At 43.3% G+C, this 26,437-nt stretch overlaps 1 protein-coding gene across 1 annotated transcript in view; it reads right to left on the bottom strand.

Annotated features, from left to right (window-relative positions):
- Positions 1-326: 326 nt before the first annotated feature.
- camk1da (calcium/calmodulin-dependent protein kinase 1Da) overlaps positions 327-26,437 on the bottom strand; it is a 423,380-nt gene continuing 397,269 nt past the window's right edge. The window contains exons 9-11 of the mRNA XM_060843087.1: positions 7,976-8,063; positions 4,614-4,752; positions 327-1,120 (exon numbers count right to left, since the gene is read on the bottom strand). Coding sequence (XP_060699070.1) covers positions 993-1,120; positions 4,614-4,752; positions 7,976-8,063 — 355 coding nt within the window. The 3' untranslated portion in view covers positions 327-992. The remainder of the gene's footprint in view (positions 1,121-4,613; positions 4,753-7,975; positions 8,064-26,437) is intronic.

Below are 26,437 nucleotides of genomic sequence, written 5' to 3' on the forward strand. Positions count from 1 at the left end.
AATGAGGTGTAAAAGTTGTTTAGCTAGTTTCTAGTACCTTTCTGTCTACAAGAAATTTTTAACAAGAAAGGCATAAGTAAGCCTTTTAGTACCTTACTTTTCAATATATCATCTATCTATCTATCTATCTATCTATCTATCTATCTATCTATCTATCTATCTATCTATCTATCTATCTATCTAATTTGATTAGGATTCGTCTATCTCAGACAAACCAAATCATATTGAAGGTTGCTACAAAAACTTTAACTGGAAACAGAAAGACATGATTAAAAAGATGCAATATAACAATGCTGTACCAGCAGATAATCTACAAACTCAACTAAAGATGACTTTCCTTATGTACAACTAGAGACATTCACTAAAGCTGGAATTAGCAAGTGTGACAATGGATTCTAGCCCTGAAATAGTTAAAAGTCCTTGTCCGTTTTAGGACAAAAATGTTTTAGTATACAACGTTTTAAACCCGATAGGTTAATATCACAGCATTTCTGTTACCCGGTTCTGTCAGCTGAATGCTGTCTATCGCAATGGTACAGTATAAGGGGCTCTGCACTTTCTGTTAAAGGAAACAGTTTCACGTAAGAGAAAACAATCAACAAGAGCACAAGAAATAAGCAAAGGGTTGTGCAGTCCAGTTAATGTCTCATTCCTCAGAAAACATACATCCTGGAGAAATGATGCTATTTTGGAGGTACATTTCGCACAATTACTGGGAAAATTATATTTTTCATCTGCTGCAATTATACAAAGAGAAATAAAGCATTGCCAGACTCATATGCACAGCACCAGATACTGTTAAATCCATCAGCACATGGTTCAATGTTTATGATACATGTATCGTATAAGAGTTACAGTATAAAATATGGCCTTAAAAATCTTTCCTGGGATCCCTCTAGGCTTCAGTGCACATGACAGGGTGGAATCACTTGAATTCTGGGCTGCATCACAGTGATGTTGTTTCTTACTTTCGATTCTGATGAAGGAGCTTGTCATTTGCTCCCAGTGTGCACTGTGGTTACTGTAGTTGATCTTGCTCTCCCCTCTGATCCTAATGGTGATATTCCAGAGGGTGAAGACACAGACGATTCTATACTACAGGCAGTGGATGGAGACACACCTACAGGAAACCCATCAGGATGGAGAAGGAAGCAATGAGTCAAAGGCAGATGTAAACACTGAGAGAACAATGATTAGCATCAGTTTAAGAATTAACACACACATATCAATACTGATTCAAGTTCTCAAGATATTAACAGGACAGGGTAGATAAAGACCAATTCCACCACTAGGGGCATAGTCTGAGAATTAGGGTCAGACCGTTCTGGAGAGATGAAGTCATAGAGATGTACAGCACGGAAACAGACCCTTAGGTCCAACTCATCCATGCCAATCAGATATCCTCAATTAATCGAGTCCCATTTGCCAGCATTTGGCCCATATCCCTGTAAGCCCTTCCTATCATATCCTCATCCAGATGCTTTTTCCAGATGTTAGGAAGCACTTCTACATATAGGTGGTAGACGTTTAGAACTCTCTTCCAGGAACGGCGGGGGATGTTGGATCAGTTGTTAATTTTAAATCTGAGAGAAATAAGTTCTTGGAAAGAGTGAGGACTGCAGATGATGGAGATCAGAGTCAAAGGTATTGAGGGATAGGGACCAAAGGCCGGTATATGGAGGCAGGCCACAGATCAGCCATGATCTCACTGAATGGTGAAACAGACTGGATGGGCTGAACAGCCTGCTCCTGCTCCTAAATTCCTGTGGTTACTTTTGGTTAATTTCTTTGCAGTCGAACACAGTGGCCTCAAAAATCCTTGATAATTTGTTCTAATGATGCAATTAATATATACCTTGGCAGAAATTCACAAAAATGATGAAGGAAACCTCTTACAATTGTAAATAGAACATTCTTTCCTTGCACGCAGGACAGATCTGCAGATCATTGCTCAAGTGATGTGTGATGGTGAATGACACATTGAATCAGAGAATAGATGCAGCATGGAAATAGGCCATTGGGTCCTTTAGATCTGTATTGCCCATTTGCTCGCAGAATGCCATGTCTCTGTCAAATGTTGATTTGGTAAAAATTGCAGGCTTTGGAAGAAGAGGAGTGCAATGACCATTTCTGGGACCTTTCTTGTTTCAGAAACCATATCACTAAATGCAACCTTGTTGTACACACTCATGGTCAACTGGGCGAACATAAGATGCTGAAGGAGCTTTGAGAAGTTGTACCCTGCAATAGCAACATTCCAGGACATAGCAATTCAGAATCTGTCAAAACCTATAATTGATTGAAATGGTCCTGTCACAGTTCAACTGAAAAGCAATAATCAAGGGAACCAGCAAAATAGTCAGGATGTGAAGGGTTTGGAGAGAACACGAAGATAAATTGTTCAAGTTGTTTCAGAGATGAGGGATTTAATCAGACTATTGCTCTCCATAGAGCAGAGAAAACCAAGAGGAGATGACATAGGAAATGTTTGAAGCCATGAAGGGTACATTGGGGGAACTGGCTTCCAAAGGATGATTATACAATTGTAACCTGAAAGTCAAATTAGATTGGGCAACACTGGGGAGAAGTTTTTATGTGGGTGGGTGGTGAGGATTTGGAATGCACCACCTGATGGGGAGATAGTTAGATTCCATCATTATCTTTGGAAAGGAGCTCATGAAGGAGCAGAGATTACAGGTAATTAGGGACGACTAAAAACTTGAAGGGTTTCAGCGCAGTAAATCTGTTTCTATTGATGGACAAATTGAGAACCAGAGGGCTTGGGTTAAAGATGGTTGGCAAATGATACATTAGTGGCATGAGGACAAACCTATTTAGGCAACGAGTGATTTGGATCTGGAATACGATGCCTGAGAGTGTGGTGGAGCTAGGTCCAACGGAAGCTTTCAAGAGGGATTTTGGATAAGACCAAGGGAAACTTAAACAGCAGCAGCTACAGAGAAAATGCAGACGGTGGTACTCATCAAATTGCCCTTGCAGAGAGCTAGCACAATGGGCTGCATGCTCTCCTTCTGCACTGTGATCCTTCTATGATTGTTTTTCATGATTCAATGGGCTATGAAGGGTCCACAGGTGAAGGAACATTGCTGGGTCAGAACAGAAGGAATTTTATATGCATATGCAACTTGATTAGTATGACAGCGGTCTGTGCCTATACTGACTGGAGCACTATGTAAGTTATTTGATGTGCAATTAAAAATAAAACTCTGTTTATGTGTTGCCTTTCGATGAAATGTTTTTCTTCCAGGTTGCATTTAGTGATATGTATACAAGGTGAAACCAACAACTGCTAAAGTTCTTGTCTTGAGGCTGTCATGCAAGAAATACAGGATCAGCTCCAATGCCAGTGACAGAAGCAGAAGGGCTGTCGCAGTGTTTAAGGTTAATGAGATTGTGCTCACTGATTTCCCGACTATTCACATGCAGTAAGACTCGCCACCAGCAGGAATGTGAATTGTGAATTTGAAGGTGCTCAGCAGTGTTAGCACACCGTTCCCTCACTGGGAAACAAAGTGTTGGATGAAGTGCCCTACCAAATGTTTCTGTGCCCTCTCAGTGATGGAGATGTCCACTGGCCACGCAGAGTTGGAATATGTTCCCTTTTTGCTTTTTGTCTTGTCTAAATGTACTGAAAACAACAAAGTGTTGCTGAACAAAGAGACCTTGGAGTGCAGGTTCATAGCTCCTTGAAAGTGGAGTCGCAGGTAGATAGTAAGTGAAGAAGGCGTTTGGTATGCTTTCCTTTATTGGTCAGAGTATTGAGTACAGGAGTTGGGAGGTCATGTTGCGGCTGTACAGGACATTGGTTAGGCCACTGTTGGAATATTGTGTGCATTTCTGGTCTCCTTCTTATCGGAAAGATGTTGTGAAACTTGAAAGGGTTCAGAAAAGATTTATAAGAATGTTGCCAGAGTTGGAGGATTTGAGCTACAGGGAGAGGCTGAACAAGCTGGGGCTGTTTCCCTGGAGCGTTGGAGACTGAGGGGTGACCTTACAGAGGTTTACAAAATTATGAGGGGCATGGATATGGTAAATAGGCAAAGTCTTTTCCCTGGGGTCGGAGAGTCCAGAACTAGAGGGCATAGGTTTAGGGTGAGAGGGGAAAGATATGAAAGAGACTTAAGGGGCAACTTTTTCACACAGAGGGTGGTATGTGCATGGAATGAGCTGCCAGGGAAAGTGGTGGAGACTGGTACAATTGTAACATTTAAGAGGCATTTGGATGGGTATATGAATAGGAAAGGTTTGGAGGGATATGGGCCGGGTGCAGGCATGTGGGACTAGATTGGGTTGGGATATCTGGTCAGCATGGATGGGTTGGACCGAAGGGTCTGTTTCCATGTTGTACATCTCTACGACTCTATAAATGCTGCAGATCACAGCGGGTCAGGCAGCATCCGTGGAGAGAGGCAAGCTAACGTTTCACGGCTCATTATTTGAGTATCGAAATGTATTTTGGGAAACTGAAAAGTTTTGTGAGGATGAATTTCATTGGATGCACTCCAGGTTTGATGCATTCAGGTCAATCCGGAAATAACTCTCTCCTCTCCCCCTCCTCCGATAAATATAATTCTTTGTTGTAAAGTACTTACACTCTTTACGAGCTGGGACATCTGTAAGTGGATTGCTGGGCTTGCGGTTAGTTTGTGCATTCAGATTCGATCCATCCTGACTGCTGCCCAGGTGTAACCTCCTCATGTGTCTGATAACAGCCGTGGCATTAAACGCTTGCTGTAATCAAGTACACATTTAGTTCCATTACATTCAGGAAGGAAAACAGTTTTGGTCCAACTTTTTTGAAACTGTACATTTTATTCAGAGTGACACAGAATAAACTACAAATAATAGAGACCAGTGAAGGTATTCCAGTAGAAAATCCATCTTAAATCACATGAATAATTCTGAAGATTTATAAATTGTGCAATAAAATTGTTTGGAAGACTTTGAATAGATGATTTAATAATTTTGATAGCATCACCTTAAACATTCACTCCCTCCATCACTAGCACTTAGTAGCAGCAGTGTTTACTATCTACAAGGTACACTGCAAACATTCACCAAGAATCCTTTTACTGCACCCTCCAAATCTCATCTGTACTAACTAGAAGGACAAGGGGTTCAGATTCATGGGAGCACCAAAACATACAGGCTCCCCTCTGAGTCACACACCACCCTGACTTGAAATGGTATCACTGTAAGCATCACTTTCAATGGGTCCTGTCATGTTTACTGAATGGTAATCCTAGAACTCCCTTTCTAAGAGCAATGTGGGTGTCCCTACACCACCCAGGCTGTGGTGGTTCAAGAAGGCAGCTCATCATCACCTTGTCAAGGGCAACTAAAGATGGGTAATAAATGTCAGTCTTCAGCGATACTTCCAATGAATGAATAAAAAGGTTTTCTCAAATGAAGCAGGGTAGTGATGATAAAAGATGGAGGGAAAAACGAGGAAACCTGAAAAGTAGCAAATTGCAGCTTTTCATTTTCCCATCTCTATCACAAACTCATTTCAGTTCATTGCAGTCAGTTTACATTCAGTAAAACAGACTCCAAACATTCAACAGGTACCATGTTTTTAATCCATTTAGAATGAAATAACACAGGCTCCACCAGAGTTAATGTGCTGACAGTTTATCCAAAGGGCTGTCCATTTGAAGAAAATAACCATTCTCAACCTGCAGCCTACACTTATTGTCCTTCAGAACTTGTGTCATGTTTTGGTGTCATGTTTTGGTGTCATGTTGGGGCGTCATGTTGGGCTGTCATGTTGGGCTGTCATGTTGGGGTGCAGAAGTTAAAGGTTTTGTGCTTACTGTGGATGCTGGAGATCTGAAACAGAAATCACTGGAGAAACTCAACAAGTCTGGTAGCTTCTGTGTGTGAGAGAGAGAGAAAGCAGAGGTTATGCTTTGAGTCTAGTGACTCTTCATCAGAACTCATTGAAGAAAAGTGTCTGTCCATTCACAATGTCAGTTCTGTACTCTCCCACAGATGCTGCCAGACCTGCTGAGTTTTGCCAGCAATTTCTAATTTTGTTTCCCTTTTATCTGCACCTGAAGTCCCTCACAAACAGACGACTCCTTGTCTTAGCTGAAGGCCACTTGTGATCTTCTTTCAAGGAAGCCTGTCGATGGTGGGACTAACTCACTGCTATACCACACTGTAAAAAAAAGCTCTCTGTTGGTTCAACCATTACAAAATAATGGAGTGCTTAATTGCTGTAACATTGGTTTCGTAGAATCCTGACAGTGTGAGAGCAGACCACTCCAACCGATGAGTCTTCACGAACCTGCAGAACAGCATCCTACTCCTGAAACCCTTCTCTCAATTTCCCATGGCCAATCCACTCTACCCTGCATTCCCTATGGCCAATCCACCCATACCTACATTTCCCATGGCCAGTCCATCCTACCCTGCATTTTCCATTACCAATCCACCCTACCCTGCATTTCCCATGGCCAATCCACCTAACCTACATTTCTCATGGCCAATCCACTCTACCTGCATTTCCCATGGCCAATCCACCTAACCTACATTTCTCATGGCCAATCCACTCTACCTGCATTTCCCATGGCCAGTCCACCTAACCTGAATTTCCCATGGCCAATCCACCCAACCCTGAATCTTCCATGACCAATCCACCCTATCCTGCATTTTCCATGACCAATCTAACCTTCCCTGCATTTCCTATAGCCAATTCACCCAACAATGCATTTTCCATGGCCAATCCGCCCTACCATGAATTTCCCATGGCCAATCCACCCTACCCTGCATTTCCCACGGCCAATCCACCCAATCCTGCATTTCCCATGGCCAGTCCATCCTACCCTGCATTTTCCATGGCCAATCCACCCTATCCTGGATTTCCCATGGCCAGTCCACACTACCCCGCATTTCCCATGGCCAATCCACCCAATCCTGCATTTCCCATGGCCAGTCCATCCTACCCTGCATTTTCCATGGCCAATCCACCCTATCCTGGATTTCCCATGGCCAGTCCATCCTACCCTGCATTTTCCATGGCCAATCCACCCTATCCTGGATTTCCCATGGCCAGTCCACACTACCCCGCATTTCCCATGGCCAATCCACCTAACCTGCATTTCCCATGGCAAATCCACCTACCTTACATTTCCCATGGCCAATCCACCATACCCTACATTTCCCATGGCCAATACACTTGCCCTATATTTCCATGGCAAATCCACCTAACCTGCATTTCCCATGGCAAATCCACCTAACCTACATTTCCCATGGCCAATCCACTCTACCTGCATTTCCCATGGCCAGTCCACCCTACCCTGAATCTTCCACGACCAATCCAGCCAACCCTGCATTTTCCATGACCAATCTAACCTTCCCTGCATTTCCTATAGCCAATCCACCCAACCCTGCATTTCCCATGGCCAATCCGCCCTACCATGAATATCCCATGGCCAATCAACCCTACCCTGAATTTCCCATGGCCAAACCACCCTACCCTGTATTTCCCATGGCCAGTGCACCTGGCCTTCACAACTCTGAGCAATGGGAGGAAACTCACGCAGATCGAGGAGCAACATGCAAACTCCGCACAGATAGTGGCCCGAGGGTGGAATTGAACCTGGGTTCCAGGTGCTGTGTGCTAACCAGTGAGTCACCACACCACCTCATGTGTGCTCCATGATGCTCCCATGAAATTGCTCAGGACATTTTATTGTGTTGGAGGCACTATACAAATGGAAGCTGTGGTTGTTGTGAATACTTTTCCATTTTCCTACTAGGCAGGAGAGGTATTTGTGCATCCTACATTGAATGGATGATTAACTAGTTGAATGTGACTGCACTGACCGGGGTCTGAGGGTTGGGAAGATATAAAATGGGACAGCAATCCACATGGTGCAATTGGTAATTGTTAAACAAAATAACTGCAGTGTTAAATCCTTATTTCTTTGTGGGATAAAGAGCAACTTACCCTCCACTTGCTTTTAGCAAAGTTCTTCCTGATTTGTGCACTGACGGACTCGTGAATGTTCTTGTTCAATGCTGTGTCTCCAGCAATCCTGCAAAATAATGAACATCGTGTCTTTGTTAAAGAGCTTCTGGAATGGACTACCACCATAAACTGAATGAAGGAACTTGCTAAAAGTACCAGCAGAGCTTATTCTGCAACACTGAAGATCAAGTGGGATTGTATGGAGAACACTTTAGCTAAATAAGACTATATTATTATTTGGAGCAGTGAGGTGGATGCAATATACCACTAGTACCAGGGATCTTCAAGTTAAGAAAAGTCTGCTGACTGAAAGCCATCAGATTAGTCATGCTGTGGGTTGTGATTGCAGTGTTGCTCAAGTCATTCAGAAGCCTGCAAATAGGGACCACCTCTCTCCCTTCAACCTGTGTGAGGGAATAGTCAAAAAACCTAAAGACTTAAAAGAAAAAAAAGTCTAATACAAGGAAAGACCTGGGTCCAACTGACCAGCTGTAGAAGTAGAGATTGACTATGCTGTACAGGCCACAATGTGTCATCATTGCTAAATTAAAATAACTTCCAGAAAAAAGAATCTTTCCACCTGTTGAGATCTTAACATCTAATGCACAGAAATTACCTGTCTATACCTTCCCATTCATAATATTTATTACAAATTCTTTGTTTATTTGTGGCTGAATGTGTGTGTATTGGTTTCAAAGGGTTTTTTAAATTCATTTGTGGAACTTGGGGGTCACTGACTGGCCAGCATTGATAGCCCATTCCTATTTGCCCTTGAAAAGGTGGTGGTGAGCTGCCTTCTTGAATCACTACAGTCCACTTGTTGTGGGATGACCCACAATGCCGGTAGGGAGGGAATTCCAGGATTTTGACCCAACGTTAGGGAAGGAACAGCATTATATATCCAAGTCAGGATGGTCAGTGGCCTGGAGGGGAATGTACAGAGGGTGGTGTTCCCAAGTACCTACTACCTTTGTCCTTCTCGGTGGAAGTGGCCGTTTGGTTTAGGAAGGTGCTGTCTGAGGATCTTTGGTGAATTTCTGCATTGTCAGTGGTGAAGGGAGTGGATGTTTGTGGATGCGGTGCTTTACCCTGGATGGTGCCAAGCTTCTTGAGTGTTGTTGGAGCTAATCCGCCCTAGGTAAGTGGTTCAAGTCACATGGTGGTAAATCAGTAATCCTTTTCTTTTATTAAAGAACTTGCTAGTTTACAAGATATGGAGCTATTTTCCTGTTAATGATGAAATCTTGTGTGAATTACTTTTGGCCTGGATAGTAGTTAGTCAGACAAATTGAAGGTTTAAATGGGGTACTTGTACATGTGTGACAGCATATGGTAAAGTGATGACAAAGTATTGATGTACACGTCCCAGATGAATTCAGATCTGGAATGGGATAACTCAGAGTCTGGTAGTGGAAGATTCAATCGAGGTGAACTTGGTTTAATATCTGAAAAAGAAGAATGTGTAGGAGTATGGCAAGGAGGTGGGATATGATTAAAGTTGAATTGCTTTCTTGGTGAGCTGGCATGGACATGACGGCTAAATGACCTCATTCTGCACTGTTACAATTCTGGCATTCCACAAAACAGGTAACATTGAAAATGATTTTAAGTATTGGTGTTTCTGTGCTAAGTGAAGTCCTCTTGCCCATTGTATATATCACAGAATCCCTACAGTGTGGAAGCAGGCCATTCTGCCCATTGAGTACACACCTCCAAAGAGTATTCCACACAGACCCATGCCCCCATGCCCTATCCTGTCCCTGTAACCCTACATTTCCCGTGGCTAATCCACCTAGCTGGCACACCTTTGAACTGTGGGAGGAAACCCACGCAGACACGGGGAGAATATGTAAACTATACATAAACAGTCACCCAAGGCTGGAATCAAACCTGGGTGCTTGGTGCTGTGAGGCAGTAGTGCTAACCACAGAGCTACCAACTTGATATGCACTTGAAAAGTAAGTCAGAATGGGCAGGTTGTCATTGCTGACCTCAAAACTCCTCTGTTGAAGAGGATGGGAGAAAAGACAGAAAGACTATTTATTCTCACATGAACATTCATTATGTTTTCTCCTTATAATCAGCTTCCTTTATCTTATACTTTGATGAAGTAATTCTGCCTCTGAAAGTCAGCCAGACTCAATTCATTTAATGATGCATCCCTGGGACATGAAGATCACTGTCAAGGCCAGAACTAATTGTCTAGAAGATAGGTCACAGACAAAGCCATTTTGCTCATTATCTTCATTACACCTTCAAAATTGTTATCCAATTAGCTGCACTCCCCTGTTCTCCTCCCATGGCCTTGCAAATATTTCCTCTAGAATTGGAGATGGGTTCAACAGGCCTTTCATTTCCTGCCTGTATGTTATTTGTATGTGTATGCAGTTCCAGTATTCATGATTAATATCTCTTAATGTTCCATTGCACTGTTCTGTCATTTCTGATACATTAACTGCACTTCCTCACAATGATAAGCTGGGATGAATAATGTTAAAAATCAAGCTCCAGTGTTTGAGACTGATAAAATCTCCCTTCATCACATTGCCAAAGTTTCCAAAAGTCAAGGTTTTCACATATTGAAAATATTCAACACTGAGGCAAGATTTCTATAAATGAAACAAAAACAGAAATTGCAGGAAAAGCTCAGCAGGCCTGGCAGCATCTGTGGGCAGAAATCAGGGTTAGCCTTTTGGGCCGAGAAAACTTTCCTCAGAACTTCTCTGTTTGCTTCACAAATGCACCTTTGTGGCTGGATATTTGGCTGTGCTGTTAACCCTGCTACCTGGTTGCCCTCTTTGTTTAGTGCCCCCTTTGTTTAGCCGGGCTCTCGGTTTTGTGTCTTTTGTGCAGTCTTCTTCACCCACACGGTGGGAAGCCCATGGAATTCTCCGCCACAGGAAACGGTTGAGGCCAGAACATTAAGTGTTTTCAAGAAGGAGTTGGGTATAGTTCTTAGGGCTAAAGGGATCAAAGGGTATGGGAGTGAAAGCAGTAACAGGGGACTGAGTTGGATGATCGGCCATGACCATATTGAATGGTCAAGCTTGAAGGGCTGAATGGCCAAGCTTGAAGGGCTGAATGGCCTACTCCTGCAGCTATTTTCTATTAGAACAAAGCACTGAACTCCAACATGGCTATATTTCTAAAATATAAACAACTGGAGCTTGGCAGAAAGTAAATCTTAAATATCAGCTAATAAGTACAACACGTTAAAAATAATATTTGGATAAGGTCTTGTATTGTTATCTTTAATTGTTTTCATATGATTAAAACTCCTCATCACAAACATATTTCCTTAACACAATACTGCTCATCTCAGACTCAGTCCATGGGATACGGGGTCAGTTTTGAGTGCATCTACCAAAAAATATTTCATTTCTCCTGCTCGTTAAACTGACTCACGGACAAACGGAACTGAAACCCTTTTTCCTTGAATGTAAGAACCAGATGCTGTTGATTTTCTTTTGTGCCAGTGTCATACCTGAAATTCCCAGGAAGATTGGTTAAACAGCCTATGTATAAAGGAATACTTCCTGGCATCTATTTTATGTGTGCTTCTCACAGTGATGGACTGATGTTCTCTTGCCCTGTTGTATCTGAAAATATGGTTCTGGGTTGGTCAACTTTCGCTCTCTCAGAACTTTGAAAGCCTCTATCAGTGGCTTTTGGCTGGGTTCTCTCCGGGAATAGAGAGACTATGTCATATCCTGCTCTGGGAGGTGGGTCAAGAAGAGGAAATCAAAAGATAGAATAACATTACGCAGTTTTAAATAAGTACATCAAAGAGTTTGCTTGGTCAATTTGTTTTCCAGATGCTCAATTGGCAACACATTAAACACACATCCATATGCCAGGAGAGTAAAAATCTGATTCTGAACACCTAAATAGTAGAGGAACAGAGGAGATCGCACTGGTCTCCTGATTACTATTTAACCTTTCATCAACAGCAGAAATACCGATGACGTGGACATTATCACATTGTAATTAATAAGGAGCTTGCTGTCTGTGCACAAATAGTCTGCTATACATGGTTACAACAATGCAAAAGTACCTTGCTGGTTGTGAAGCACTTTGAGATGCCCAGTGGTTGTGAAAACACAAGCAGCGCTATATAAATGGGATGAGTCCAATGTACAGATTGTTTAAGTGGTAGAAGTGTGGCTGGCACGGTGGCACAGTGGTTAGCACTGCTGCCTCACAGCGCCAGGGACCTGGGTTCAATTCCCACCTCAGGCGACTGACTGTGTGGAGTTTGCACGTTCTCCCCGTGTCTGCGTGGGTTTCCTCCGGGTGCTCCGGTTTCCTCCCACAGTCTAAAGATGTGCGGGTCAGGTGAATTGGCCATGCTAAATTGCCCATAGTGTTAGGTAAGGGGTATATGTAGGGGTATTGGTGGGTTGCGCTTCGGCGGGTCGGTGTGGACTTGTTTCCACACTAATCTAAATAAAGTGGGGCCCAATTGCCCAGTGACCCCTAATGAATCATGGAAACATTAATGCACAGAAAGAGGCCATTCAGTCCATCATACCTACACTGCTTCTTCAAATGAGCATCACTACCTAGTGCCAATCTTTGGGTTTTTCTCACATATCCACTGCTTCTATCCAAATAGAATTAGATGCCCGACAGTGTGGAAACAGGCCATTTGACCCAAAAAGTCCATACCAACTCTCTGAAGGGTAACCCACCCAGACCCACTTCTTTATACCCATTACTCTACACTGCTTCTAACTAATGCACCTGACCTACACATCCCTGAACACTATGGGCAATTTAGCCTGGGCAGTTCACCTAGCCTGCACATCTTTGGACTGTGGGAGGAAACCAGAGCACCTGGAAGAAGCCCACACAGACACGGGGAGAATGTGCAAACTCCACACAGACAGTCAACCAAGGGTGGAATCGAACCCGGGTCCCTGGTGCTGTGAGGCAGCGGTGCTCACCGCTGAGTCACAGTGCCGCCCTAAATAATTCTCCAACGCCCCTTTTGAATGCTTCAGTTGAATGTTCTTCCAGCACATTTCCAAGCAATGCAATCCACACCCTCACTACTCACTGGGTGAAAAATGTTTCTTTCTCACGGATTGCATTTGCTTCCTTTGCACGGCACTTTCGGTGAGAGAACTGAACGTGTGGATACCATTGGCCCACTTTATACCATTTATTCTGTGGCACCTCAAGACGCAGAAGTGATTCCCCCACCCACCCCAGAACCATGGAAAACAAATCTCAGTTCCTGCTACTTGACCCCAGCCACATCCCCATCAACGGCCACATTCCCAAATTAATCCTCTTCCTGGCACTCATACCAGTAGGCAGTCTCATCGGCACGCCACTTTAAGCTGCCGACCTCCTTTCTGCCTACTTCAGGTGGGCAGTTGCTTAGACCATACGGTCATAGGAGAGAGGAGCAGAATTGTGCCATTCAGCCCATCAGGTCTGCTCTGCCAGCTGATTATGGCTGATATGTTCTTCAACTCTATTCTCCTGCCTTTTTCCCATAACCTTTGATCTCCTTACCAATCAAGAACCTAACTATCTCGGACTTAACGACTTGGCCTCCATAGCCTTAAACACTCAATGACTTGGCCTCCATAGCCTTCTGTGGCAATAGGTTCCACAGAGTCAACACCCTCTGGTGAAGAGATTGCTCCTCAGCTCAGTTCTAAAGCACATTCTCAGGCTGTGTTCTTGGGTTCCAGTTGTTCCTGTGATAGCACAGACCTCAATGTATTTGGGAATAGAAGGAGAAAGGTAGGGACACTCATGCCTGTCCAATCACCCTTTGTCAGAAACCCAGCAAGTTACCATTCTATCCTCTCCATCAGAATCTACCTGAAACATTCACCTGTCTCACAAACCTGTTACTTTCAGCATCTTGCTTCGTTTTCCTATGGCAGTAATGAGTTCTACAGTAAGAGAACATTGGTGAGGACACTTCTGGAATACTGCCTTCAATTCTGGTCTCCCTGCTACAGGAAAGATGTTGTGAAACTTGAAAGGGTTCAGAAAAGATTTACAAGGATGTTGCCAGGGCTGAAGGGTTTGAACTACAGGGAGAGGTTGAATAGGCTGCAGCTGATTTCCCTGGAGCGTTGGAGGCTAAGGGCTGACCTTACAGAAGTTTATAAAATCAAGGATAGGGTAAATAGTCAGGGTCTATTTCCTGGGGGGGGGGGGGGGGGGGGAAGAGTCCAGAACTAGCAGGCATTGGTTTAACGTAAGAAGGAAAGGGCTAAAACGGACCTGAAGGGCAATATTTTCACACAGAGGGTAGTATGTGTATGGAATGAGCTGCCAGAGGAAGTGGTGGAGGCTGGTACAATTACAATATTTAAAAGGCATCTGAATGGGTGCATGAATAGGAAGGGTTTAGAGGGATAGGGGCCAAATGCTGGCAAATGGGACTTGATTAGTTTAGGTTATCTGGTCAGCATGGATGAGTTGGACCGAGGGGTCTGTTTCCATGCTGTACTTCTCTATGAGTCTGTGACTCAATTAAATGAGAAACATGAGTAGACATTGACCACATTTTGCCTGGAGTCTGTTCCACTGTTTAAATAAGGTCATGATTGACCTCAGCCCCAGCATCACTTTCCTGCCCACTCCCACATTTCCCTGTCTCCCAACTTTACACATATTCAACAACAATCAGAGTTGAAGAAGGGAACATGTGTGAAGATGCAGAGGATATGGAAAGAATTTTAAATGAATGTTTTGTCTCCATATTCACAAAGGAAAGAGATCCAAGAGGAGCAGTGTGAAATATTGGACAAAATAATCATAACGAGAAAGGAGGTGTTAGAGGAGTTGGAATGCTTGAAAGTGGATAAGTCACCAGGGTGGATGGATTGGTCCCAAATGTTGAAGGAGGTCATGGAGGAAATCACAGATGCTCTGAGGATTATCTTCACTGGATACAGGTAAGGTGCTGGAAGACCAGAGAAATACAAATGTGGTTCATTTTGTTTAAAAAGGGTACAAAGGAAATGCAAAACAATTATAGACCTTACTTCAGAGCATCCTCAAATAATCCTCAGAGCATCTAGTAGTTCCTCCGTGACTTCCTTCAACACCCTGGGGAACAATCCATCTGGCCCTGGTGACTTATCCACTTTTAAGAATTCCAACTCCTCTAACAGCTCCTCTCTCGTTATGATGATTTTGTCCAATATTTCACACTGCTCCTGTTGGATCCCTTTCCTTTGTGGTGAGCAAATGGCCAGAACCAATCGATTCTGATCGATGAAACTGTGACTCAAAAAGGCATGGACTAATCAGGATAGTCAGCATGACTTTGTTAAGGGAAGGTCATGCCTTACAAATCGGATTGAATGTTGAGAGGAAGTGACAAGGAGGATTGATGAGGGTAGTGCAGAGGCTGTTGGCTGCACGTAAGGCATTTGGCAAGGTACCTCATGGCAGACTGGTCAAATAAGTAAAAGTCCATAGGGTACAGGGTAATGCTGTTGAAAGAGATTCAAAATTGGCTTAGTAACCGGAAACAAAAGGTCATGGTCTTGGCTGCCCTTGTGAAAGGAAAGTTGTTTCAAGTGGTTTTCCACAGGGCATGGTTGTGGGAGCCCTGCTGTTTACTTTAGACATTGAACATGGAGGGCACAATTAGGAAATCTGCAGTCCACACAAAAATTGGCCGTGTTGTGGGTACTGTTGAGGACAGCTATAAGCTCCAAACTGATCTGGATGGGTGGGGGAGTGGGAAGGGAAGTGGCAGATGGAGTTCAACTTTGATAAGTGTGAGGTAATGCATTTATGGAGGTCAAACAGTAAAAGGAGTATACAATACATGGGAATACTGAGAGCAGGAGATGAAGTGAGAGACGTTGGATTCAAGTGCACAGGTCCCTAAACATAGTTGTACAGGTAGGTAAGGTTGTAACAAAGGCATAAGGAATGCTCTCCATTAGCAGAGGGATACAATACACAAGCATAGAGATAATGATAAAACTGTATAAGACACCGATGTGGCCATAACTGGAGTACTGTGTGTAGTTTTGGTCACCACATTATGGGAAGGATGCAATTGCTCTGGAGAGAGTGCAGAGAACATTAGTTAGAATGTTGCCAGGCCTGGCGAATTGTAGCTACGAGGAGAGATTAGAGAGATTGGTGTTGTTTTCCCTAGAACAGAGAAGGCTGAGGGGGGTGACATGATTGAGGTGCACAACAATGTGAGGGAGACAGAGTAGACAGGAGGAACCTGCTTCCTTTGGCAGAGAGTTCAAAAACCAGGGGTCATCGATATAAGCAAAGTGGCAGAAGGATTAGAGGCAATATGAGGAAAAACTTTTTCACACAGAGGGTGGTGGGGGTCTGGAGCTCGCTGCCTGAGTTTGTGGTGGGGGCAGAGACTCTAAACTCTTATAAAAACTCCCTGGATCTGCACCTGAGGTACTGTAAGCTGCAGGGCTATGGGCCGTGTGCAGGAAGATGGGATTAGAAAGGGCATCTGGGTGTTTTTGAGTCAGCATGGACAAGATGGAGTGCATGGACCCTTCTGTGCTGTATTGTTTCTATGGACTGGCATCTACAATCCTCCGGGAGGAGAGAGAATTCCAACGAATCAGATCCCTTTAAATAAAAAGTGCTTGCTTGGGAACTACATTCCTTAGCCTGAGACTGTGTCCCTCTTCCCAAACTAGTGGGGACATCTACAAAGTGTCCACCATGCCAGATCTCTACAGAATCTGAACATTTGGTCGATAGTATCTTAGCTTACTAATACTTATTACATCATCGATAATTTGACTCTGTGTTAACAGATGGGAGTTTCAGCTGACCATGTTGAATGTTTGTAGCTAAATCTCCCAAGCGTTGGAATGGCATTTCAAAGTAATCTGGTTCTGTGCTCTACCCCTAGCACGATGTCCCCTTTCCCTGCCAATGTTTCGGTCACTCCAAGGATCTTGCCGTTGAACTGGAAACTGAGTTTTAATTGGTCCTTTAGTTGGTTCAGTAAGTTACCCGCTGTTCCAGACCTGACCTCTTGGCATATGGTTGCGCTGCGCTGGAATCTGACCAGGACAGTCCACTCCTAAGTTCTTCCTTCTCCTGAGCCAGTTCACCATAAAACTCCCGCATAAGCTTTCAGGTCGATGTCCTTTCATCAGAACAGGGAAAAATTCAACATGTAACAGGTTCTGTTTTCAGCATCAAAGCACCTTGTTTTTTTTTACATTGAGCAATAACTCTGGGAGCTGTAAAGATATGAAGGTAACTCCTGACCCATAAAAGATTCCTATAACAGTCTGCTGCATAGCATTAGTGGAAAGAACAGAACTAAGGTACCAATTTAGACCTTAGTGCGGGCACAGCAGAAATTCTCGTATATACCGAATATATTCATTGCATTCAGAGAAAATTAACAACAGCTGATTCCTAACCACAAGAGGCTAAATTCTCTCCCTGTTCAATTATGTGGTTTCTCAGCCTCTGTAGCTCCAGCTTCTGTCACATTCACACAGTAGCCACACCTGAAGATCCCAATTAAAAACCAACACAATTCTCCGGTATCCAATGCCAAGCCAAGCATTGGAGATATCGAGTAGCACAAATGAGGCTTATATTACAACTCATTTTTGGCAACTTGCGCCTCTTCCAATTTGCTAAACTGTTCTGTGCCTGCACAGTCAGAAACCTTGACTTTCGGAGGCAGAATAATCAGGATAGAGTTGAAAATGCGTTGCTGGTTAAAGCACAGCAGGTCAGGCAGCATCCAAGGATTAGGAAATTCGACGTTTCGGGCATAAGCCCTTCATCAGGAATGAGCTCATTCCTGATGAAGGGCTTATGCCCGAAATGTCGAATTTCCTATTCCTTGGATGCTGCCTGACCTGTTGTGCTTTAACCAGCAACGCATTTTCAACTGTGATCTCCAGCATCTGCAGACCTCATTTTTTACACTAATCAGGATAGAGCCCTGCAAAGGCAAAATGAGCTGTCACTGAACTGACAAAGTATTCAGCTCGCTGTGTTGAATTTGTCCGCATGGAGGGTGGTGATGGAGGAGTGCCCTCCACATCAGTGCACACCCACACAGTCAGTGATCAATGTTATAAGTATAAGGCTCAAACCACCAAGTCATCAAAATGAAAAATTGTTCTAGTGTTGTGGAACCTACTCTGTACTTGTAGGTTGCGTTAAGCACTCCACCAAGTGGAGTGGATTGTACATAAATTACAGAAAAGGGCAAACAATGTACATTTTTTCCAACATTTGACACATTTTTAGAGTCATGGAGTCATACACACGGAAACAGACCCTTCAGTTCAATCTGTCCTTGCCAAACATAATGGACATGATGTGGAGGAGCCAGCGTTGGACTGGGGTGGACAAATTTAAAAATCACACAACACCAGGTTTTCATCCAGCAGTTAAACCTGATGGAGATAGTGACGACTGCAGATTCTGGAAGGTCAGTGTCGATCAAGTGTGGAGCTGGATCCCAACCTGAAATGTTGACCCTCCTGCGCCTCTAATGCTACTTGACCTGCTGTGCTTCATCCACACTTTATCAGCTCATGCCAAACATAATCTCAAACTAAATTAATCCCACCTGCCTGCTCCTGGCCAATATTCCTCCAAACCTTGCCTATTCATGAACCTATCCAAATGTCTTTTAAATGCTGTAACTGTACCCACATCTACCACTTGCTCAGGAAGTTCATTCCATACACAAACCACCTTCTGTGTAAAAAACATTGCCCCTCATGTCTTTTTAAAATCTCTCTCCTCTCACCTTAGAAATGTGCCCCAAGTCTTGAAATCCCCCATCTTAGGGAAAAGGCAACTACCATTAATTCTTACCATACCCCTCACTACTTTATAAACTTCTATATCGTCACCTCACCACCTCCTATGCTCTAGTGAACAAAGTCCCAGCCTAGCCAGCCTTTTTTTGTAACTCAAACATCTCATTCCAGGCAACATCCTGGTATATCTCTTCTGAACCCTCTCCAGCTTGATAATATCCTTCGTATAACAGGGCGATCCGAACTGGACACAGTATTCCAGAAGGGACCTCACCAATGTCCTGTACAACATCAATATCATGTCCCAACTCCTGTACTCAAAGGACTGAGCAATGAAGGCAAATGTTCCAAATGTCTTTTTAACCATCCTGACTATTAGATAATGGTTTAAAAACTGCTTTTGTGCTTCCAATCCTGTCTGAAAAACAATGCTCAGCAATGCTCCAAATCTAATAACTTTGGGTCAGTGTAGGGTTTATCATATTGAGACATTATGGAAGCACTATGGCTATGGACATGTGTCACACCAATTCCTTTTCTCTGCACACTCGAAACCCTAGAATATTGTTTAGTTCATTCTTATTTTAGAATTCATTCATAACTCCACGTGACCTACACATCTACCCATTCTGCTAAATAACTAGTTTTCCAGCCAGATCTAGATTTAGTACACACTTTTTTAAAAACTAAGTAAAGATATGGTTCAGAAATGCAGTCAATTCTTTAACCTACATTTTTCCCCACATGAAGATCTTGCTCCTTTAACAAGGTTATGTTGTCCTTGTCTTTTTTCCAGCGAGGTCGTAAAAGACACAAACTCCGAAAAGTCTAATTTGAAGGGTTTTAAGGCCAGTTTGATTATAGCTAACAGATACTGCCTCAGACAACAGGCTTTCAAGTTAAAAGAAAACACTTGTACAATGAAAGGGGAGTGGCCAGTTCTCCCAGCTCAGCTCCCTCTGGTTTGGTTTGGGACTTTTGGCAGTCTGGCTATTCGCTCAAAGCAGTCAGGCAGTTGTAAAAGCTGTTGGACCCAAAGAAGCAAGACCATACTGACCTTCATCTCTCTCTCTCTGACATCTCTCCTGTAATATGCTGTGTTTGATTTTACTTTTTCTGCCCTGAGATTGTTGCAAGTATTAGGAACAACATCATTTAAGTTGGGATGATCTGTCCGGTTTTCAGATAGATTAAGTTATTCAGTATTTTGTTCTCAATTGTTTGGGTTTTATTCAGTAATTTTTGTAAATAAATTCTATTTTGTTTAAAACTGCATGGTTTGACAAACTGCATTGCTCCTGGACTATCCACAACACACCTGCTTAAAACAATGAGCAAAATTAGACTCCTGAAATATTTTGAGGGGGTCCGGCCTGCTCCAGAACATTGACATCACTGAATGGGCCAATCACAGGAGCTGAAGTGACTGGATTATCATGGCAAGGAATCATATTTCAAAAATATGCATTAAACAAGGGAAATACACAATCTTTTGTAACATATAAAGTCACAGGAAAATTGTGAGACAGCAAAGGGGAAATAGACCAGCAGTCTTTCATTTTTCCTCAGTGAATGATAATCAAAGAAGTACGAGTTGAATTTATATAGCACCATTGTGTTGCTGGGCAACCCAATGTACTCGCAATCTAATTCATCACTAAATGAGAAGTCACATTATCAGGTAAACTAGAAACAAAAACAGCTAGGTTGAGCTTTTCCAATAATTTCTGTTTGTGTTTCTGCTTTCCTGCATCGGCTGTCCTTTCAGTTTTTATTTTATAATGTAACCTCAAATTGCTTCCTACAGACAGTAATCGCAACCTCCCCAGGCAACTCTTGGGTCATGTTGATTGATGGATAAATATTCCCTGATGCGCCAAAGAAAATTCCCCTCTTTTTGTCTTCAATAAAAAACCTCAAAATATTTTAAAAAGACAGCCATCCTTCCATCATCCTGAAATCTTCAAAATCCATCTTTAGATTATTCCCACTGAAAATCTTCTCATCAGGTCTTCTGAAGAAGGGTCACCAGACCTGAACAGTTAACTCTGTTTTCTCTCTCCATAGATGCTGCCAGGCCTGCTACGTTTCTCTAGCAAATTTCTGTTATTGCCATCAAGTCATGCGTGGTTTAGCGAGTGTTACCCAAGCATGTCCAGACTGAGGGGTGACCCATTAAAGGTTTACAAAATCATGAGGGACATGGATAGGGTAAATAGACAAGGTCTTTTCCCTGGGTTTGGGGAGGTCTATAACTAGACGGCATAGGTTTAGGGTGAGAGGGGAAAGATTTAAAAGGGACCTAAGGGGAAACCTTTTCACACAGAGGGTGGTGCGTGTGTGGAATGAGCTGCTAGAGGAAGTGGTGTAAGGTGGTCCAATTACAGCATTTAAAAGGCATCGGGATAGGTTTATGAATAGGAAGGGTTTGGAGGGATATGGGCCAAGTGCTGGCAAATGGGACTAAATCAATTTAGGATATCTGATTGGCATGGATAAGTTGGACTGAAGGGTCTGTTTCCGTGCTGTACATCTACAAGATTCTATGTTGGCAGAAGAGAGATTAGAGTCTGTGGTGCCAGCATATGCATAGGAGAAATAAAAATGGTATGAGTTCAACATCTCATCTGAGAGACGTCACCTCTGACATTGTGGCACTCTGTCAGTCCTGACCTTTGTGCTCAACTCCCTGCTGATTCCAAGCAAGAATACTGCCAATGGAGCTAAAGTTGGCACCTCAGAGATTCCTGTTGGAAAGTCTGCAGCCAGGATTAAGCTGAAAGAAAAGGATGATAGGGAATGTTTGGAAGAGGCAAATTGGGATTAAGTTCCATGATGAATGATCTGAAAGAACAGTCCAATTACCACCCTGCTTTAATGTGAACACCTGTAAAAATCAGAAGAAATGTTTCTAACTAATTACCTTAGGCATGAAGTTGGCTGTTGCATCCACTGACTCCAGTCCAACAATTTATCTTGTACTCAAACCTACCGGACAGGTTCCTTGGAGAAAGCAGGCAGAAAATTCCCTGCACATTTCAGAGTGGCTCTTCAGTTATGCCCTGTGGAGCTAGGCTGTTCGTGCAGAAAATATTAATTTTGCCAGATTGCTAAAAAGATTGGTCATAGAAAAGTTGATTCTCTCCCAAGGGCTGCAATCAGCTCAAATGTACTCCCGTGGCATCCATCCAGGAACCAGTCCTCAGGAACACATAATTTAAGCTCAAGGGTAGACATCCTAACCCACTGTTGGAACAGTAGCAAAACGAGCTGTCATTCTCAATGATGGACTGTGCTCTTGCTGTCTCAAGAGATTCAAAATTTCCCTTTCAATGTGAGACAAACTGATCTATCCCAATGCAAATGTGATGAATTTTCAATTATGTTAAAACACTGGACAGAGTTGGTGAAACAGCTGATTATTCAAAGCAGACATGAACCCCTTACTTTAAAGGTTAAACCAAACTCTGTTAGCTAATTATTTTTTATGGGAATAGCCAATGAAGTTGCAAATCATTGTGGATATGCCTACGTTCAGTACAGTGACTGCAGAAAGTGTAACATTACTGAGGGAGAAAATCAAAACAGAAAGAATTGCAGATGCTGTAAATCAGCAAAAAAAATCAGAAATTGCTGAAAAGCTCAGCAGGTCTGGCAGCATCTGTGGAGAGAAGGGTCACTCGACCCAAAAGGCTAACTCTGATTTCTCTCCACAGATGCTGCCAGACCTGCTGAGCTTTTCCAGCAATTTCTGTTTTTATTTGTGAGGGAGAAACTTGTCTATGTCTTCCTGATGATGGGCTAATGCCCAAAACACCGATTTTCCTGCTCCTTGGATGTTGCCTGACCTGCTGTGCACCACACTCTCGATTCTACGTCTTGTAGATTATTCTGCAAACCATGACAGAGCAATGGGATTTCCATTCCTGAACACACGCTCCTGAATGGAAATGAAGGCGGTCAGGTCCAGTGATGAGCTAGTGCAATGTGTTGGCACAACATCTCAACACCTCATGCATTTGAACCCCGTGTAAACTAATGGTTTGAATCAGTCGTCTCTCCTACACATTACAAGAAGTTTCCATGTGATATTCTGATGGACAGTGCCATCCATCCCCTTGTACGTCTGGTCTCAGTACCTACTCAAAACCTAAGTCTGATTTTGAGACATAAGGTAATATCATTCCTAAATAAAGATTTGAATTTGTATAGAGCCTCTCAGAATGTCCCAAAGTGTTTATTACTGTTCTTACAATACTCTTACTGATAACTCACCTGGTTCATTAATGTTCTTCAGGGAAGGAAATCTGCCATCCTTACCTGGTCTGGCCTACATGTGACTCCAGACCCACAACAATGCTATTATCTCTTGGCTTATATATTCTGTTCCTGTGTGTCTCTCTCCACCTCACCTGATGAAGGGGCAGCGCTCCAAAAGCTTATGATTTTAAATAAACCTGTTGGATTATAACCTGGTGTCATGCGACTTCTGACTTTATCCACCCCAGTCCAACACTGGCACCTCCACATCACAATATCCCTAAGAGAGATAAATCTTCCACCCTTTCTTGGTCTGGCCAACCTGTCTCTCCAGACCCACAGCTGTGTGGTGGATTCTAAACTGCCCTCAGATATCTTTACCCAGAGAGTGGTGGGGGCATTGAATGCGCTGCCTGTAGGAGTGGCAGAGTCAGAATCATTGGTGACCTTTAAGCGGCAATTGGATAGGTACATGGATAGGTGCTTAAGCTAGGACAAATGTCCGGCACAACATTGTGGGCTGAAGGGCCTGTTCTGTGCTGTATTGTTCTATGTTCGATGTTCTATATGGCCCGAGCAAGACACTGAATTCAGCGGGAAATGGACAACAAATAGTTGGCCTTCCCAGCAATGCTCACATGCTGAGAGAGAATAATATTTTCTTCAAAAATTCAGCGCCATCTGCGAAGTACTGTGGTTTGCAATGATAAAGGTGGAGTTTGCATATTCTCCCCATGTCTGCATAGGTTTCCTCCAGTTTCCTCCCACAGTCCAAAGATGTGCAGGCTGGGTAGGTTGGCCATCGGAAATTGCCCACAGTGTCCAGGGATGTGCAGGTTGGGTGGGTTAACCATGGGAAATACAGGGATTGGACACAGGGTGGGATGCTCTTCGGAGGGTCAGTATGGACTCAATGGGTCAAATGACCTGCTTTCACACAGTAGGGATTCTATCATCTATTGATTCTCTGTTTAGTCTTCATTTTAAAGGTCTGTCAAAAGACTGTGCCTTCGCAATGTGTCTCATCCCCCCTTTCACATATCCTCCTTCGCTGTGTACACAGGGTTTCTGATACAGATATTAATTGAGAGCAAGATGAGAGGGGAAACTTTAAAAGTTCTAAAAAGCACAATGTTATTATATCATCCTCTGTTTCCTCCAAGTTACATCTTCACAAATATCTAGCTTGGTGAACTGTTCCCACCTTCTTGTAAAGATAATTAGATCACCTTTTATTATTCCATTTTACACACTGTGGCAAAAGATTCTAAGAACCAATTGTGTTTGCATCTTAATTCAGCTACCTAGTGATTAGTTAATACTTTCTGCCTTAACCTTCCACACAAGTGTTCATCATCTAATATTTACCACAATGGAATCTGACTTCTAGCCTGTCCTACTTCTTATTTGGTAAATCATATTACTCTGTGAAGGTATTCATACTTTTCCTCTGAGTCTTTTATAAGTTCAACGCAGTTTCTATTCTGCATTTTAACTTCCAGTCAACTGTTTGGAACCCGGGATTACAGGAGCTGACCTGTACCTCACTGGAGTTTAGGTGATGAGAGGTGACCTTATTGAAATGCACACGGTTCTGAGGAGGCTTGTCATGGTCAATACTGAGAGCATGTTCCCCCTTGTGGGGAATGTTAGGGGGCATGGTTTAGTCATTATGGACTCTCTCATTAACGATGGAGAGGTGGTGGAACTATTTCCCTTGCGGGGGGTAGAAAGATACATAGAGTTCTCTTCCACAGAGATCAGTTTGGCTGCATCATAGAATACATTCAAAGTTGAGTTAAACAGATTAGATTAGATTCCCGACAGTGTGGAAACAGGCCCTTCAGCCCAACCAGTCCACGCCAACCCTCCGAAGAGCAACCCACCCAGACCCATTTCCCTCTGAATGATGCACCTAACAGTACGGGCAATTTAGGAAGGCCGATTCACCTAAACCTGCACATCTTTGGATTGTGGGAGGAAACCGGAGCACCCGGAGGAAACCCACTCAGACACGGGGAGACATGGAGGGACACTGAGGTCTGGCAGGAACATGAGGTCACAATCAGATCTAATTAAATGGAGTGGATTCAAGGGATCCAATGGGATCTTTTGCATTTATCTGAGAGATCACCTGGAAATGTTTCTTTGGAAAGTCAGCTCCGCTGACAGTACAGCACTCCCTCTGGACTTGACTGGACTGTCAGCTTTGATAATCATACTCAGACTTCTGGAATCTGACTTAAACTCACAATCTTCAGGCTCATGGTTAATGCACATAACTCCCTCAGGTGACCATCAGTAAATGGGCCACTCCCTGCCTCCCGCACGGCTTATTCTATTGTACTACCTTTGGTGACAATGTCTGACAGGTAGAGAAAATAACTTGTCAAAGTAACTGGGTTGAAGAAACAGGTTGCTAATTTAAGATAACTGAAGAGTTAATGCTCCACATCTGCACAGGAAGAGAAAGCAGGGCTTCAGGGGAGAATAAGATGCTCAAGAGTTCAGGGGTCAGAGATTGGAGGTTGGAGGTGTGGAGAGGAAGCACTTAAGTCCCAAAGTAGTTGGCAGGATCCAGACCATGGCCGTTGGTGTTACATTATTTAAATGGCCCAAATGACAATCAGGCAGCTACATTTTGTACAGGTAGATTAGTAAGATGCTACATTTGAAGCCTAAGGTGAGTTGTTTTTATTCTTTCATTGGATTGGTGTTGCCAGCAAGTCTAGCCTTTGTTGCCCACCCCTAATCGCCCCTGAACTGAGTGGCTTCCCAATTACAGAAGGCAGTAAATGTTGAACTACATTGGGCAGCACGGTGGCTCAGTGGTTAGCACTGCTGTCTCCTAACACTAGGGAGCCAGGTTCGATTCCACCCTCTGGGTGTCTGTGTGGAGTTTGCACATTCTCCCCATGTCTGCATGGGTTTCCTCCCACAGTTCAAAGATGTGCAGGCTGGGTGGGTTAACCATGGGAAATATAGGGATTGGATGGGGTGGGATGCTCTACGGAGGGTCAGTATGAACTCACTGGGTCAAATGACCTGCTTTCACACAGTAAGGATTCTATGATTGATTCGTATTCCCTGGCAAAGTTCCTCAGGGCAACTCTTGTCCTCACTTTTCAGCTGTGGCTCCAAGAATTGCTTGTTGAGTGACTTTAGGGGGTCACAAATCCTGAAACGTGGTTAACATTATCTTTGTTTTGAACCCAGCTGCCACTCCTCTAACAGGCCTCTGATTGATGTGATTCCCATTCTGTTTGTTAGTTTGTTATTGCTTTCCCATCATCCTTACAATTGCTCCTCAACATTTTTATAGAGCCGTTTTGGAAATATTGGGTCAACAATGGGAACTTTATTCTGTGACTTTTCCCCTGAGGCAATGTTTTAACAATCAAGCTTA

Source organism: Hemiscyllium ocellatum, chromosome 23 (assembly GCF_020745735.1).
Source record: "Hemiscyllium ocellatum isolate sHemOce1 chromosome 23, sHemOce1.pat.X.cur, whole genome shotgun sequence".
Lineage (NCBI taxonomy): Eukaryota > Metazoa > Chordata > Chondrichthyes > Orectolobiformes > Hemiscylliidae > Hemiscyllium > Hemiscyllium ocellatum.